Source organism: Colletotrichum orchidophilum, assembly GCF_001831195.1.
Source record: "Colletotrichum orchidophilum strain IMI 309357 chromosome Unknown Scaffold_14.1, whole genome shotgun sequence".
Taxonomy (NCBI): Eukaryota; Fungi; Ascomycota; class Sordariomycetes; order Glomerellales; family Glomerellaceae; genus Colletotrichum; species Colletotrichum orchidophilum.
In genome coordinates this window covers 438,744-454,269 of record NW_019172970.1, presented here as the reverse complement: position 1 = coordinate 454,269, position 15,526 = coordinate 438,744, and the positions used below count along the sequence as shown (strand labels likewise).

General features: G+C 42.4%; 3 protein-coding genes across 3 annotated transcripts; 1 reads left to right on the top strand and 2 right to left on the bottom strand.

Moving 5' to 3' along the window:
- Positions 1-1,033: 1,033 nt before the first annotated feature.
- Positions 1,034-2,696, top strand: CORC01_02553 (uncharacterized protein; the record flags this gene model as incomplete). The annotated part of the gene is made up of 3 exons (XM_022614203.1): positions 1,034-1,215; positions 1,275-1,846; positions 1,903-2,696. 3 exons carry the CDS (start codon positions 1,034-1,036, stop codon positions 2,694-2,696), a joined length of 1,548 nt encoding a protein of 515 aa, XP_022479415.1.
- A 1,778-nt stretch (positions 2,697-4,474) lies between these two features.
- On the bottom strand, positions 4,475-5,384 carry CORC01_02552 (uncharacterized protein; the record flags this gene model as incomplete). Its single annotated transcript, XM_022614202.1, has 3 exons — positions 4,475-4,665; positions 4,728-4,926; positions 4,986-5,384. The coding sequence occupies 3 exons, from the start codon at positions 5,382-5,384 to the stop codon at positions 4,475-4,477; spliced, it is 789 nt and encodes a 262-aa protein (XP_022479414.1).
- A 2,893-nt stretch (positions 5,385-8,277) lies between these two features.
- CORC01_02551 (uncharacterized protein) lies at positions 8,278-9,729 on the bottom strand (the record flags this gene model as incomplete). Its single annotated transcript, XM_022614201.1, has 1 exon — positions 8,278-9,729. The coding sequence occupies one exon, from the start codon at positions 9,727-9,729 to the stop codon at positions 8,278-8,280; it is 1,452 nt and encodes a 483-aa protein (XP_022479413.1).
- Positions 9,730-15,526: the final 5,797 nt, after the last annotated feature.

Genomic DNA, 15,526 nt, shown 5'->3' with positions numbered 1-15,526 from the left:
GATGCGTTCCGTGTGAGCAGATTGAAATTTCGCCTGCGGTCCTGTTACGTGTTGCAAGGATGGAAGCGAAGTTTGCTCGGTGGGCCGAAGTGTGCTGAAAAATACCATGGCGCATACCAGGTGGAGATGAAAGAAGTAGAAGAATCGGGACCATTATTTGAACTCACAGTTGACACCAGCTCTATTTCATTGGCTCGCCCAGACAGCGTCGGTTAGTACTAAGTATTGTTGGAGATAAGTTTGAAGTAGTAATTACTAGTTATAAGCTTCTGAGTGTACACCGGTGAACGTTCACCCATTGAAATATGAGCTCAACGGCATGCCACCCAGAAGCCACCAGTCTTTGATCTGGATCTCAGCCAAGCGTCCAGTCCATCGCAATAAAAGCAATTTGATACGATCGGTTGGAATTTTTTGCAAGCGAGCGAGGCCGGACAACCGGATGAAGATTACTTGGGGATCAGGGTGAAAAAATACTAGGGCCCAGGTTGAGCTTCCCACCAACGACGTATCGTGTTGAATGAATCGCACAGAAATATGACAGAGGCAATACCCCGGCTTGAACCCAACGAGCAGGGCACTTGTAGGTCGGTAATTATTCCCCTCAAGGAAGCAGCGTTGGCTTCAATATGCATATTCAGCGGAGCCCAATCTGGAATTTTGATTAAGTGCTCGTCGGTTCTGTTCAGAACGGCTGGGCATCGCTACGTCGAGGGAGATGGTCCGGTTCCCCCCTCGCCAATCCTTCTCCGAGCTCAGAGTAGCCCACCTGCAAGCTTACTGTGGCTTCCGGGGTCAATGTCTCACTTGTCCCATGTCCACGGTTACCTCTGCTGATATTAATCTGCATACGGCGCAGTCTTTGGCCAAGGCTTCTTTTGTGCTGCCCAACTCTTCTCCAACTCGAGTAGAATCTCGTCTGTCCCCAGCATCAGACGTAGGTCACCGATCTCCATATTCAGACAGACACGTTCTTCTTTTCTACGGAGTCCTCGTTCATTCCCCTTTCTTTTCGTATTTCGAGCATCTCAACATGGCTCCCATAGAGGCAATCGAGCTACAGCCGACCGTCAAAGACGCCACCCAGATTGATACGAACGATTCTACACATGGATCCGAAGTTTACAACCAGACGCGAACACGGAGACTCTTCTCCTTCTCGCAGCTTTTTGCCTTCTCCTTGACTTACATGGCCTTATGGGAAGGCATGTGCACGTAAGTATATTGCCAATCTTCCCCATGGTTTCGCCACCTCAATCTTACCAAATCTCAAGAAACATGTACTTTGCACTCTACAATGGCGGGCCACAGACATTCATCTTCAGCTTCGTCATCGTATTTTGCGGAGCCATCGCACAAGCCGCGTCGCTGGGCGAGATGGCCTCGATCCAGCCGGTCGCCGGTGCCCAGTATCACTGGACGTTCCACCTCGCCCCCGCGCGGGTCAAGAGCTTCGCTACCTGGATCCAGGGCTGGTCGACGTGGTTCGGTTACGTATCGCTCCTTGCTGGGATCGCTAACGTGACCATCATCCTCCTGGAATCGATGATTGAGATGAATCACCCGAATTACGTACCCGGAGGCTGGCACACCTCAGTGCTTGTCATCGCCATGTGCGTTATTCAGGGGTTGATGAACACGTACTGCTTTAGGGTCATCCCGTGGGTCGAACTCGTTGCTGGCGTTCTCCATGTCTGTCTGTTTGTCGTCTTCGTCGTTGTTTTGGCGGTGATGGGAACTCGACACTCGGGTAGCTTCTTCTTGGAGACCAATATTGCATCCGGCTGGACGGATACGTTTATTGCTTGGAACCTAGGCATGTTGACATGTGTTTGGAGCTTCACTGGTATGATGACCAAATATTTCCATCTTTGTCTTATGATCTGACCAACATTCGATCAGGTTTCGATAGTGCTATCCATATGAGCGAAGAGACCCGAAAGGCCAAATCCGCGGTCCCTCGCGCCATGTTCTGGTCCATCTTCATGAACGGATGCCTCGGCTTCGTCATGGTCTGCGTTATCCTCGTCTCAATGGGCTCCATCGACGACGCCCTCAACTCGGCTAGCCCGATTCTCACCATACTTCTCAGCATCACTGGTTCCAAGGGCGCGACGACTGCCATGATCACTGGCCTATTCGTCGTCTCCTTCAGCGTCAACTTGGCCAACATTGCCTCCGTATCCCGTCTTACTTGGGCCTGGTCCCGAGACGGAGGTATGCCTGCTTACCTGGCATACGTCCATCCCAAACACCGCGTACCGATCCGCGCCATTATCGCCACGGTGCTCATTGTCTGTGCACTCTGTCTCCTCAACATTGGGAGCTCTAGTTATATCGCTTTTGGCGCCATCACTTCTCTCTCTTCAATGGCTCTTTACCTCAGTTATGCCATAGCGATCAGCAGCATGCTTTACGCTCGTATCTCTTCCAAAGGAGGTGTCAAACTAGGAGAGTGGAATCTCGGTCGGTTTGGTCTTTACATCAACTCATTCGCTTTGACATACACTCTCTACGTCATGGTTTTCCTTCCCTTTCCATCAACAATTCCTGTAACCGCCGAGAATATGAACTATTGCGGACCAGTCATGGTATTCGTCTTGTTGGTTGCTGTTAGTCTTTGGTTCCTCAAAGGAAAGAAATGGACCGGGCCGAACCTTTCGATTTTAGACCTAGTTATGGATAGATCTGAATAAAGAATAGGCGAAAAGTTTCGAGATAATGTATCGCAGTATATTTATGGCGTTAACTGCTGTACGCAACAAGAGGCGTCATTTTAGCGACATAATCCAATGGCACAATGTAGAAGAAACTCAATGTCACTGCGAACAATCTCTTCTTAGGTCTACCGCGCATGAATACTACATGCTTCCCGTCACAACCGCTAGCTTCTTTAGATGCAGGATATATCAACCCATTTGATAAATCTGAGACGCAACCTCCAATTCCAAGTACGGAAGAATAGTACACTAATTCAAGATGCGCTCGGCTAGTCAAGACCAGCTTGCACTTATCCGTCTCTTAGGAAACCTGATGAACACCTTAGGCTCCTGTCAATTGCTCAGCCGCTCATGGTATGCGGGGACTTTCTCGATATAGATGGACGGACTAGCTACGAAACCCGGTTTCGCAACCCCTCTGAATGTCAAGTTGACAAGCTCCCAGTAATGATCTTGGGATCTGCGATGTTGTCTTCATATCTGATACCTTTGGAAAGGAGCTGCGCGATGGGAAACGAGACTTCCGGCGTGATCCTCTCCGCGTTCGAAGCCAGACCAGTATTCGGCTGCACCATGTGAATCCCAATCTGTCCGATTCCATCACCTATAGCCACTAGGTCGACCACCTGGTCCAGCGGGAGGTTTTTTCTGCATTGTACTGTTTGCAGTTATGGCTTCCATGACGACGGCATCAACGGCCCGGATGTCGCCGCCCAGCTTGTACGCGAGGATCTTCTGTACGGGATCGCTTTCCATGAAACTGATGGGCACGGCTCCGATAGATGCAGCCCTTTCGAGTCTCATCGGCGCATGGTCGACGCTGTACACCCGAGATGCAACCCGAAGTATGGCAGAGTACGCGGCAAGTAGGCCTACAGGACCAGCACCAAGAACAGCAACGGTATCCCCAGGTTCAAAACCAGACTTGGTGACAGATATCCATCAGGTAGAGAAGAAATCGGAAACGTCAAGTAGTCTTGTTCGATACTGGCGTTGGTGGTCTAGGCGGTAAGAGGGACGGGAATCAAGGCCATGTCGGCGAACGGCACTCGGGGGCAGGGAGCTGAACAACGTGTCATTAGCAACAGAGTAGTGAGGAGAGAACTCGGAAGTGTAGTTAACACATAAATTGTAGATCTTTATTGAGCCCACCAAAAGGAAAGCACATTCAGGGTCCAGTACCAAACCCCATATCGACATGTCCAGTGGCGTCGTTATCTGGAATTATGACATATTATCCTATTTCCGAAGACGACACACCACTTCCCATGGACTCGATGTATTCTACTACAAATGATATTATTAGGTGTGCCGTGCTTTGGCATGACATATTCTTGTCACGGATATGGCTTCATTCTAGCTTCGTGCCCCAACGCCCAAGGGGGCTCTCCTCCAACATAGCCATGGTAACGGGGCTGGTCGGCTCTGGGCCCCGGCCGAGCCAAAATTGGATCTCCGAATTTGTGTTTTGGATAAACTACAGAACAGACACGACTAGGAACATTTAGATATTCAATGTTTTTCAACACACATTCATTGGCCTTCTCGAAACTCATGACCTTTTCTGTCTAAGCATCATTCGATTGTCTTCCAGACGCACTGTATGTAGAGGAAGATAATTTTCGGCAGCCGACGTAGGCGCCCTTTAACCTTAAGTGGGTGGGACCATCATTAAACAATCCATCATCGTCATTGTACGAACAACGGGGCTAGGTAATGTGAGCTAGCTATATTGAAACGAAATCCGAGTCTCCTCACTTTCGCTTAGCCAGCTCATACAAAATCGCCTTCTCTGCGTCAGAGCCGATGCTATTAGAAGCAGACCTTCTCTGGTGTTGCAATCTTCTTCGCTTATGATCCCAGAAAATCCATCCAAGAAGCACAGCTGTGGTTAACGGGACCATGAACGCAAAGTAAATCCAAATCTTGGACGAAACATGGACTTCTACAACGATGATATTAGTGCTAGGCACGCCGGAAGAAAAAGCGAAGAGTATCAGTACTGACGAGCTTGGAAGTCGAAAAAGGACATGCTGAAGATGGAGGCGATGAACGTGCCAGGCAGGAAGGCGGCACCGAGAAGAGAGAGGGCCTTCATTGCCTGGCTATCACTCTTACTGGCATGTGCTATTTTTCTCTGGTCTCCCGCTATCTTGAGATTCAGCTTGGCATCCTTCTGTGCGATTTCGGCCGTAATGAATGAAACCTTGGGTCTTGTTAGAGAGGTTTCACGGCCCAAATATGTTATGTGATTGTTTGACTGACCATGCTCCTTTGGATGTTCAAGCGCTCCACAGATATAGAGACGTATTTCTCCAGCCCGACAAGTCGCACTCTGTGGCAATGAAAACGGTCCTTCAAAGTCGCATGCAGCCGATTTAAAGCTTTGGTCTTGTCTCCAGGGTCAATCTTTGACCAAAAGCAATCTGTTGCAGCTTCCAAAGCATCAATCACCTTGGAGTACAACTTGGGCGGTCTATGGAGAATTCGTCTGTGGTGTTCTGTGAGGTCACTTGCTACAGTGCGCAGATCGATGATACCGTCTTTTGCGTAGTAAAAGCCGGTTGTGTCATCATTGACACTGATTGCTCTTTCCAGCTGCCGAATGCTAGTGCGAGCGTCGCGTTGTTTCACTTCGTCAGTCGTTGATACGAGGTCAGACATCATGATGCTAGGTATGAGAAGTGGGTGGCATATGTCCAGGACACAATCTCGCAGGTTGGATAACCACTCGATGATATCGGCCGTCGGCGTCCATTTCACGAACCCAGTCGTCTCACGTCGCTTGAAAGAATACGACAGGATCGATTCCCAACCGCGTGTTCCGGTTTTCTTGCGGCTATCGTGCTTCCCAAAAACCATCTCCGGGGAGTTCCTAAGCTCAGCCCTTTGAAACTTGTCAGCGACTTGTGGTGGAAACTTACGAAGGTGAGGATCGTCATCTCCGAGAAGGACATATCTGTACCAGAAGAGGGGTCCAAGAAAGGTTGTCAACTCGACAGCGTGTAGCGGGAGACGCAAGCATTTGAGCATTTGCTCATATTGTGCAGCTGGCAGAGGGATTTTCAATGGAGTGAATGTTTCTAGATCCTGAGCATCCTTTTGAATGCTACCTCTTCATATCAGTCATTGCGCCACACGCATGGAAGGGCTACTGACATTAAACGAAGCTTGCTCAAAAGCCTTGGGGTTCCTCCTGAGGCTCTGGGACAAAATTCGCCCTGGAACACATACCCCTTAGTCCTGAAGTACCTTGCTTTGCAACAAAGCTGCTACCGATGACAGGAGTAAGACAATGATAGGTAATGATAGGAACATTACCTGCTCGTTGAGAAAGTCAGTGAAGTTGTCAAGAGTCAGGTCCCCTTCTCTCAATTGGTTCCAAGATGAATCCTATAAGCAAGGCAAAGTTCTTAGAAACTTGATGCAAGGGAGCGTGTGGAATGGGACAGTGACATACTGTGTAGTTGTAGAGCGCGAGATAACTCGTTGCTTCGGTGACATGGCGACATCTCGCCAAGTGCTTTTTGAACATGCACTCCTCCATTGTAAGTTGAGGTCTGAAATGAGCTTTCATCACTATCAAAAGGAATAGCAAAGCCCTACCTTGGCCTTTAAGAAGAAGAAAGCCATTGCTACGGAGTCTGATGGCGCTGGGTACATCACAGGGGTACATCGGAATCAGGCTTACCAAAATGCACTTTATCTGCCGATGGATCTTCTACCATGTGTGATTGCTACTTGGGGCGTGCTTGTGCAACAGATCATAAGCTGAGAAATTTCAAAACGCAGATTTATGGCATTGACTTGACGAATCACTTTGCGAACTGCACCTTGGTGCCTTCCGACTAATTCAATGAGGCTGTCCATCCTGCAGTAATTCATATCAAGCAGGGCTTGCGACAGCGATCCTTTCTATCTTGAGACCTAAAAGATATCAAGTTTTCAATGACTGCAAGTTTCGTCACATTCATTTATTTTGGGTGAAAGTGGTTAGACTGCCTCGGCTAACAGCGTAACTGCGACAGGTGAAGGAATCCCTCAGGGTGCCTTGAAGACCTTGGCTAGCTGATAAGCTGCAACTCGTCCTCATGTTGATGAATACTCAGGGGTTTGATATTGTAAATAAATGTTTCCTGTTCATCGAGCTAGATGACCCTTCCTTAGTCCGTTCTGGTAGCTTGTGTAGAATAATGAGTTGAAGTCTGAATTAGTTTTGAAACATGTCTCAAGGCCGTTGATCCTGACTCAATACGAACGCAGCAAGGAACTCTCCAGAAGGTAGAGATTGAAACACGGTAACCAAAAGGCTATCCATCTTGACCTTTTGCACTTTGCAGAGGTAACACACCCTGTGTTTGTCGTTCGCAGAATTGTCTTTCGCTGGAAAGCCAAGTATGACTGGGCGGTAAAGTTGAATGATATCCGTACCTATCCAGTCTTCATCCCAACCTTCCCAGGGTTACATTATATGCGTTGCTGGCAAATCCGTCGGAGATCACTCGAAGTCGACACTTCCGGCTTTACATATTTGTAGGGGTAGCTGCGCACATATCGCCGGACCATTATCACTAGCAACTGCAGCACGGGTTATCGGTGACAAACGGGACGAACTCTCACAAATTGGGGAAAACATCGAGTCCCGACTCGTCCAGCAGGCGCACTTGCATTGAAACAAGCATCGCCTAGCCGCGGGACGAGTTTCTGCCCCATCAAGGATGGAGATCCCGACCCGCGTTTTGCTCAATGCGGCTTGGCGAGTCTTTTAGTGCTACGCGTGCGGCGCCTGTCAGTCTTCAGAACATGGGCATAGTCACTCATAGAACGGTTGGCCCGGCCCCTTGTATTTCGTCAGCTCGGGCGGGTATGGAGCCACACTCTGAAAACTATTCTTGGCATTTACAGAGAGCGGAAGTACAGAAACCACACCTGATACTGACTGGATGATGATAGTCTCGCCTGAAGGAATCTGCACGTCGGTACAACTGGCCACTTTCTCACCGACAATCTCAGCTTGACGTACAGCAGCAACGTAAGCTTATGTTCGGACATTTGTAAGCGCCCTCCTAGAAGAAAGCTGTAGACTGGTGCTCTTTCTTACAGTAAACAGGTAGCAATGCCAACTACATCACCCCTCTCCGCCTCCCCTTACACCGTCCTCGGAACCTCCTACAGCGGCGGCTGCTCAAGCTTGGCCATCGCGGACAGCGGCTCCAACTTTCTGGAAGTATGGAAGATTGACGCCACTGGCTCATCCACGACTGCGGTGGCTGTAGTGCATGGGCCGGCCAATGTCGTTTGGTACAGCTTAACTGGATGATGACGTTGCAATCTAGCACCTAAACCTTCCATTCATGTCGAAAATTTGGTCTTTGCATCCCTGCATAGGCCGAAAGGGAAGTTCAACGTTCACATGTTGGCAAACTTATGTACCCACTATGGACCGGGATTAGTCTCAATTCTTCGATTCATTTCAGTTATGCATGTCTGTCTATCTCCTATTCCTCGCGCAATACGTCCAGCTGTAAGCGCGCACGGCCCTGCCGACATGTCAACCCTAATCAGCATTTTCACGGCAAGCTTGGAGAAGATCTCTGAATGCCCTGGTGTCGCCCTGCTTCGTCTCTTCGGAGCGGTTCAGGTTACTTCTGACCCGATCATCATTGCCTTCCTCAGCGACGCTCGGATCATTGTCCCCAAACTCCATCTCACCAGTGACCCTATCTGACTCAATCCAAGGACTAGGAAGGAGTCCTATGTCGAAAGTAGTGTATCGATTCGGATACAGCACGGTCCCAATTCTCGACGGACGGAGGAAGTTAAGTCCATTGCCAGTTTCCTCAAAGCGAAAGTCTTGGAGATAGAGGAGGTTGTCGCAAATACTGTCAAAGATAGTCTCCCATGTGCCATCGAAGCTGTACAGGTCGTCATCGTCGTCAGAGAAGTCGTACGAGCCGATGGGCAAATGATGCCAGTCTTGAGTGTGGAGACTCCATTTCTTGGTGTATGTGGTGTTAGTGCGGATGTAGGAAAGAATAAAACAGCTGTCCAAACGCAGAGTTGTCAACGCGGTCTGTGAGAGAACCCAGTCGAAATGGTAGTTGTTACTGATGACGAAGTTGGCCAGGTTCAGGGTCTTGAGATAACGAAACCTCAGGCCTGCTCCGTCAAAATATCCCGGCATGGTGCCCCAAGGATCTTGGAAACTCAAGGTCAAGGCAGTGAGGTTGGCCTCGAAGTGGGGAAGAATTTGTGTCTGCAAGTGGCTTTCGTACACTAGGCGCTCGTGGACGAAGAAGTCATGGTCGGGACCGTCTTCGTTGTGCTCCTCTGTGATTAAAAGGTGTAGGCCGTCGACCTTCTTGGCAACGTCTTTGAAAAGAATAGAGTCGATGAATTCTTGATGCGGCATGTTTTGAAGATTTCGAATCGTCAACGATCGAATGGGGCACCTGAATCCAGCGTCGGAGTGCGCCGCACGTTCCCGAATGGCTTCGAAGACTGCCTTGAGTGTTAGTAGGCGGGTCTCGGTGGGCTCAAAGTCGTCGTCCCAGCCTCCAATTTGGCCCTTGCAATTCTTGCTGAAGTGCACTTCGATAGCTTTGACGTTGGGCAGCTGTGTGATGCGACGAATGGCCGAAGTAAAGGCAGGGTGTTCTCCGTCTTTCCACCCTTTCCAGTCCCCGTAATCCATGTTCGTCGATAGTTCCCCAGGACAGCTCTGGATGATGACGCGTTGGGCAGCATTCCGGGCGGCGTCGAGATCGAGAATCGTATTCCAGTCTTTGAATACATCCTCGTTATCGTCGACGGTTCCTGCAGGAGCTAGCTTTAGGGTATGATACAGGTGCCCAGTTGCTAGGGAGTTCCATTGTCGGCAAACGAGGCGGGCGGAGAGAAGGTCCCTATGGATTTCCCGAGTATCATCGGCATGGCTGAGGTCAATCAGTTCGACCAAGTGGCCAATGATAAGGTTAAGGATCTCGTTGGGGGTGTCCTTGAGTTCCATGCCTGATAGAGCATTGGCAAGAATTGAGATGTTGAAGTCAAGGTTGGGAGAGAGGCTCGATTGGGACGTAGATAGGGGGTGGATTGGCCCTTTTATTGGAAAAAAATGACGTATCGCTCACTCCTACTCCCAGAAGCTAGCTGTATTTAGGGAAGCTATAGGCAGCGGTGCGGCAGCCTAAAATTCCAATTGTGGTAGGCTCAAAACGGATATAGAACCACTGACGTGCCTGCCGTACCTGATTACGCTTATATAAGTATCGTCTTGCAGCATGGCGAATCTTCATTAGTAGACCGAAAGAAAAAAAAAAGTTGCCATCTGTGAGCTATCATGCCCAAGCTCATTTTTGCTGGTGCTCACTTGTATATCCAAAGAATGATAGACCAAACCCCACCTTCGCCATGTGGGTCTCGATCCGGGAGGATTGGAAAAGAAAAAATCAGTCTCTTAATTCCTTCAGACTTGACTTCCTCTCATAGTAGCAAGCTTCTTGTAGTTATTTGCAGTGTATAAACTGCGTGTCTCAAAGAAGCTAGAGACTCTGAGCATTCTTTTCCAGAGATGCCGGCATCATAGGTCAACTTCAATGAATGCCTTCAGCTAGGTGAGAAGAAAGAAAAAAAAAGAAAACAAAAGCACTCAGAAAAAGGAGACAAAAATGGGCCTTTGCTGGAAAGGCCGGAAAGGTAAAAATAAGGGAAATTTCCTTTCCGAAACCGAGAATCGAACTCGGGGCTATGCCTATCCTCTCAGTTACCAATCTGGCAGATGAGAGGGCATCATGTTGGCCACTACACCATATCGGATTGGTTGATGCCAGCGGAGAGATTTATGATTTATGCACTGTTCTTCGTTGTGGATAGCAGCGGGGCGTGGGGATGTAGATGGATCTGGACACAAGCGAGATACGTTGGATTGGATTAATGAAGGTAGGCGCGCTGTGGTCACTAGAGGATGCGCTGCCAAAGCATACGGGCAAAAGAAAGTATAGCAAGAAAAAGATGGACCGCATTAATGAAGACCTCGATTTTGTTCTTGAATTTGCGGAGCTTCGATTCCCATGGCTCGATGTCGTCGAAAACAGCAGTTTCTTCTTCTCCGGCGGCAATCAACTTCCGTTCCTCCTGAGGGCTCAATCATGACACGTGAACATCTGCATTCACACCATTGCAGAGCTTGAAATTGGCATTGACCAAGTCCAGAATAGCGGTGTCGGGCGTATCAAACTTTCTTCGTGCGTCTGAACGATTGCGACCTGTACATTGTCGAAGAGACCCAGAATCATGGACATATCATGGGGACCAAGATTCCAGAAGATGTTTCCATCATGTCAAATGCGCCCAAATCCCAGTCGACGTGAATGAATATGCAGAATCCTTCCCAAGGTTCCCACATTGGTGAGATGCTTGAGCTACCAAAAAGCGGGATGATAGCGGAAGCTGTGTCCAACCATGAACATCTTATTTGCTTCAAGAGCCGCTGTCCACACAAGCTTGCTGTCTGAAACAGTAAAAGCCAAAGGCTTTTCGATGAAGACGTGCTTCCCAGCAGCCAAAGCTTTTACAGCCATGTTTACATGATAAACCGCCGGTGTTGCAAGTACCACTGCGGTGATGGACGGATCAGCTGAAATATTGATCCATTTGCAGATTGAATTAGTACACCCACGGGTAGACCGGGAGGAATTCCACAGCATCATCTTTCCCGGATGGAATGATATCTGTGACAGCACTCAGTGTTCTCAAGTCAAGTCGGCAAACACTCGGATAAGATTGACACCCCATTGACCACAGCCGATGACAGCAAGGCTTGCACGGGTTGATACCAATAATGACTTGCTGGATACGTTGAACTTATTTTTTTTTTCCGATATCAAGTTTGAAATGACTGCTCCTTGTTTCTAGCTGTATATGCTTCTCTTCCAGACTGTCCCCACTTTCTCTTCGTGTTCTTATCCGCCCTCACCTGATCAGCGGTAACCTCCTGCGCAACTTGGAAAATGGCCAATTTTTTTTATCAAGCCGCATGCAGGTGTTCTCCTTTTAATGGTGAGATGAAATCTGTTTTGATTGGTGTGTTTTCTCATTTCCGCCTTTTGCCCTCATGCATTTCCTTATCTCCATCGTTCTCGCCCTTCAAGGATCCATGCCCCGAAGTGGTGCGGCCTTTGCAATGGCACAGAGGTTATCTTGCCGAGGTGCGTGAAGGTCAGCTTGCTTGCACGGGATGCATCATTTTGTGCCTGCCTCAGCAAACAATCTTTGAGAGTCGCCTGAACTATCAAGTCCTCCTGAACGATTTGCCATATGGCTTTACACCTGAAATCATGCATTCTATTGTGTAGGCAAGGAACACAACCGTCAGTAACAAAAATGACGGAAAATTGACATTAGAGAGCAGATCAATTGTGGACAATTTTGTGACGAGGTTGTTTGCAGACAGCCATGGAGGCTTGTGCATGGAAGAACAGGTCCTCTGATTCAAGAATTTAGCAGTGTTGCAAACCGTGAAGGGGGATATATTATGCTCATGCCCTGGTCAGCGCTTATACCCAAACAAACAAATCAAATATAAGGTTCGTATTTAATTATTTGCCTTATTTCTCGCGCTATATTTAATTATTTAATAAATAATTAATAAATTTAACTAATTTCCTAATTGGGAATAAATAAAGTTATTACGAAAATCCTTATAATATTAACTTATAGATTTTACTTTAATTAGCTTTTTTAATTAAAGAATTAACTTCTTATTTTTATAATACCGCCGCGAAGTTAGTTTTTAAAATATTAAACTTTTTTTAGCGTAAAGGACCTTATTAATAATCGTTATAAAGTTAAAATTAACTTTACAAGGTTAAATATCTTTTTATAATTTATTATTATTATAAGGATTATAAAAATATTAAATATAAGTTTATTTAAAGTTAAATAGGTTAGCCGATAATTAATTTATTATTAAATTAAATTAAAGACCAGTTAAAAGATAATTTATAAATAATATTAATTAAGCTTAGGCGCGTAGTTAATTATTATTTTTATTATTTAAAATATTAATTATTATCGATACTACGAGTTTTTTATAATATTTTTTAAAATTATAAAAGTAATAAAAATAATTTATAACTATCGTAACGAAGGAAGAGGAGAAGGATTTATTATTTTATTTATATATTATTTTTATTAATAATTATAAAGCTTTTTTTTTATATTAAATAGTTAATAACTTTATTTAAATATATTTTTTTTTTAATTATTTTAATTTTTACTTAAAGTAAAGAATAATTACTATAGCGTAAAGCGGAAAGTTATTTAATTTAATATAATATTTATTAAGAATTTACTAAATACTAATAATTAATAGTTAGAAATATTTTTATAAGTTAAAATTATTATTAAAAAGTAGATCTGTTTATTCCTTAAGTATATATTTAAATTAAATAAAACGAGGGATATTATTTAATATTAAAAATTAAAAAAAAAGTTAAAATATAAATTAATAATAAGTTAACCGCTAACAAAATAATATTATTTACGTTAATTATAATTACGACGTTACGATTTAAAAAGCCGTAAAATATATTTTTTTTTAAAAGGTTTATTATATAACTTTTTTTATTTTTTAAAACGGTTAATAAAATATTTAAAACTTATTATTATTTTTTATAAACGGCTATAGCCGTCTTTTTTATTTAAATTTTAATATTTTATTATTTAAAAGTAAAGTAGTTTAAATATCGCTTTTAGTTTAGTTAATAATTATTAATCGTTATTATTAAAAACGTTGTTAATAAGGATCCGTTATTTTAAATTTTTATAAGCTCGATTAATTATTAAAAAAGTATAGATTTTTTTTTATAAAAAGCGTTATATTATAAAGTATGTTAAATTCTATTTTATATTATTATTAAGCGTTAATATAAGCTTTTACGACGATTTTTTAAAGAGAGTAAATATATCGTTTTTATTAATTCTATTATTAATTTTAAAAAAGGCTTTATATTATTAAAGCGATAAATAAATAAATTTAATAATATTCTAAAGTTTATTAATAGGGCTTTTAATACGCTAAAAATTAAGGATTTTTTTAAAGTTATTTAATATTAATTAATATATTTAATTTTTATTTAAATATTTTTTTATTATTATTAAATAAAAAGGCTTTATCGATAAAATTAAAAATATAACCGTAGTATTTAATCCTTTAGTTAAGAACGTTTTTTAAATATAAATATAAAATAATATAAAATATAAGTAATTTAAATAAGTATCGTTATTTAAAATATTATTATAAATAATTACTCTAACTTAATTACTTAATTCCTAGTCGTTTATTATAAATTTTATAATTTAAATAAGGAATTGATATAGAGGCATGCAGAATTAATACAGAGGCATACACCTTATAGCGGCATACATATTTACCATCCTAATTAGCTTAAAATTTTATTATTAATATATTTAGATTCTACTAATCTACTTCTATATATTCTCTTTATTCTAAATTTCCTTTACTATCGTAATCTTTATATTTAGTATTAACGTATATTATCTTTAATAACTAAACCCCGGCGTAATTTACGCCGCCGAGCTATAAAATATAGCCTTAGTAATATAATATATCCTTTAAAACGTTAACGTATAAATATACTATTATCTCTTTTTTTAATTAATAGCTATCCTAATATCGGTTAATTTTATAAAGTTAGCGATCCTTAATTATATAGTGATTTAATTAGCGACTTATTAACTAAGCTATTATAAAAAATACGATTATTATCTTATTATTAGCTTTATTACCTTAGAATTGAATTAAGACTCTACCTTAAGCGCCGTTTTTTTTAATAAAACTAACTCTTTTTAACTTACTATATTACCTCGATTTTTACTTAGCCGTAGCGCCCCCCCTCCTAATACTGAGCACCTTAAATCTATATTTTACTTTATACGCCGTTTTTTAAAAAGAATATAAAATACTTAATATACTATTCTTTTTTATATCTCGCTAAAACGGAGTCTATCGTCCTCTGATAATAGCTATTAAGACCCTTAATAATATACTTTAGAGTATTTTAATAATATTTTTAAACTTATTTAATAAGTTATTAATATTAATAAAAAGTTAATAACCGCCCTTTTCTAATAATATAAGCTAAGCCGTTATTAATAAAAAACGTAAGGTTTTTAAATAAACTTACTACTTTTATATTTACTTCCGCAATAAGACCCTTTTTTAAATTTATTATTTTTTTAAATTATAGCTTTTTATTATATTTAATTTAAGAAATCCTCCTTCTTTTTTTTAAATATTATCCTAAACCTATTGATCTTAAGTAGTTTAAAGCCTATTATAAAGGCCTTTTTTAATTAATTTAATATATTTATAAAGGCTAACGGATTCGATATTATAAAACGGTATAAATATACTTTTTAAATAGGTCGGTTTATATAATACTCGTTTTAATATAATCGATTTAATAAACCCGGTCTTTTAAAAAGCATAAGCATCTAATAATAAAAGTCTCGAAAGTACGGCTATTAATAATAAGTAATTATAAAAGCGTAAAAAATAAAATAAAATAGTTTTTACGTTACCTATTAAACTATTACGGCCAGCTAATCGTAGTAAGGTTTATATTAATAAAAGTCGGGGCTACGATACTTATAAATAATAATCGTCGTAAGAATAGCTTTAGTAAAACTATTATTTATAAATCATAAGATAAGTAAAGCTTTAATAATTAATCGTAGTTTTTATTAAATAAGTTCTTAATAAAAATAGCTAAAAGTAATTATTA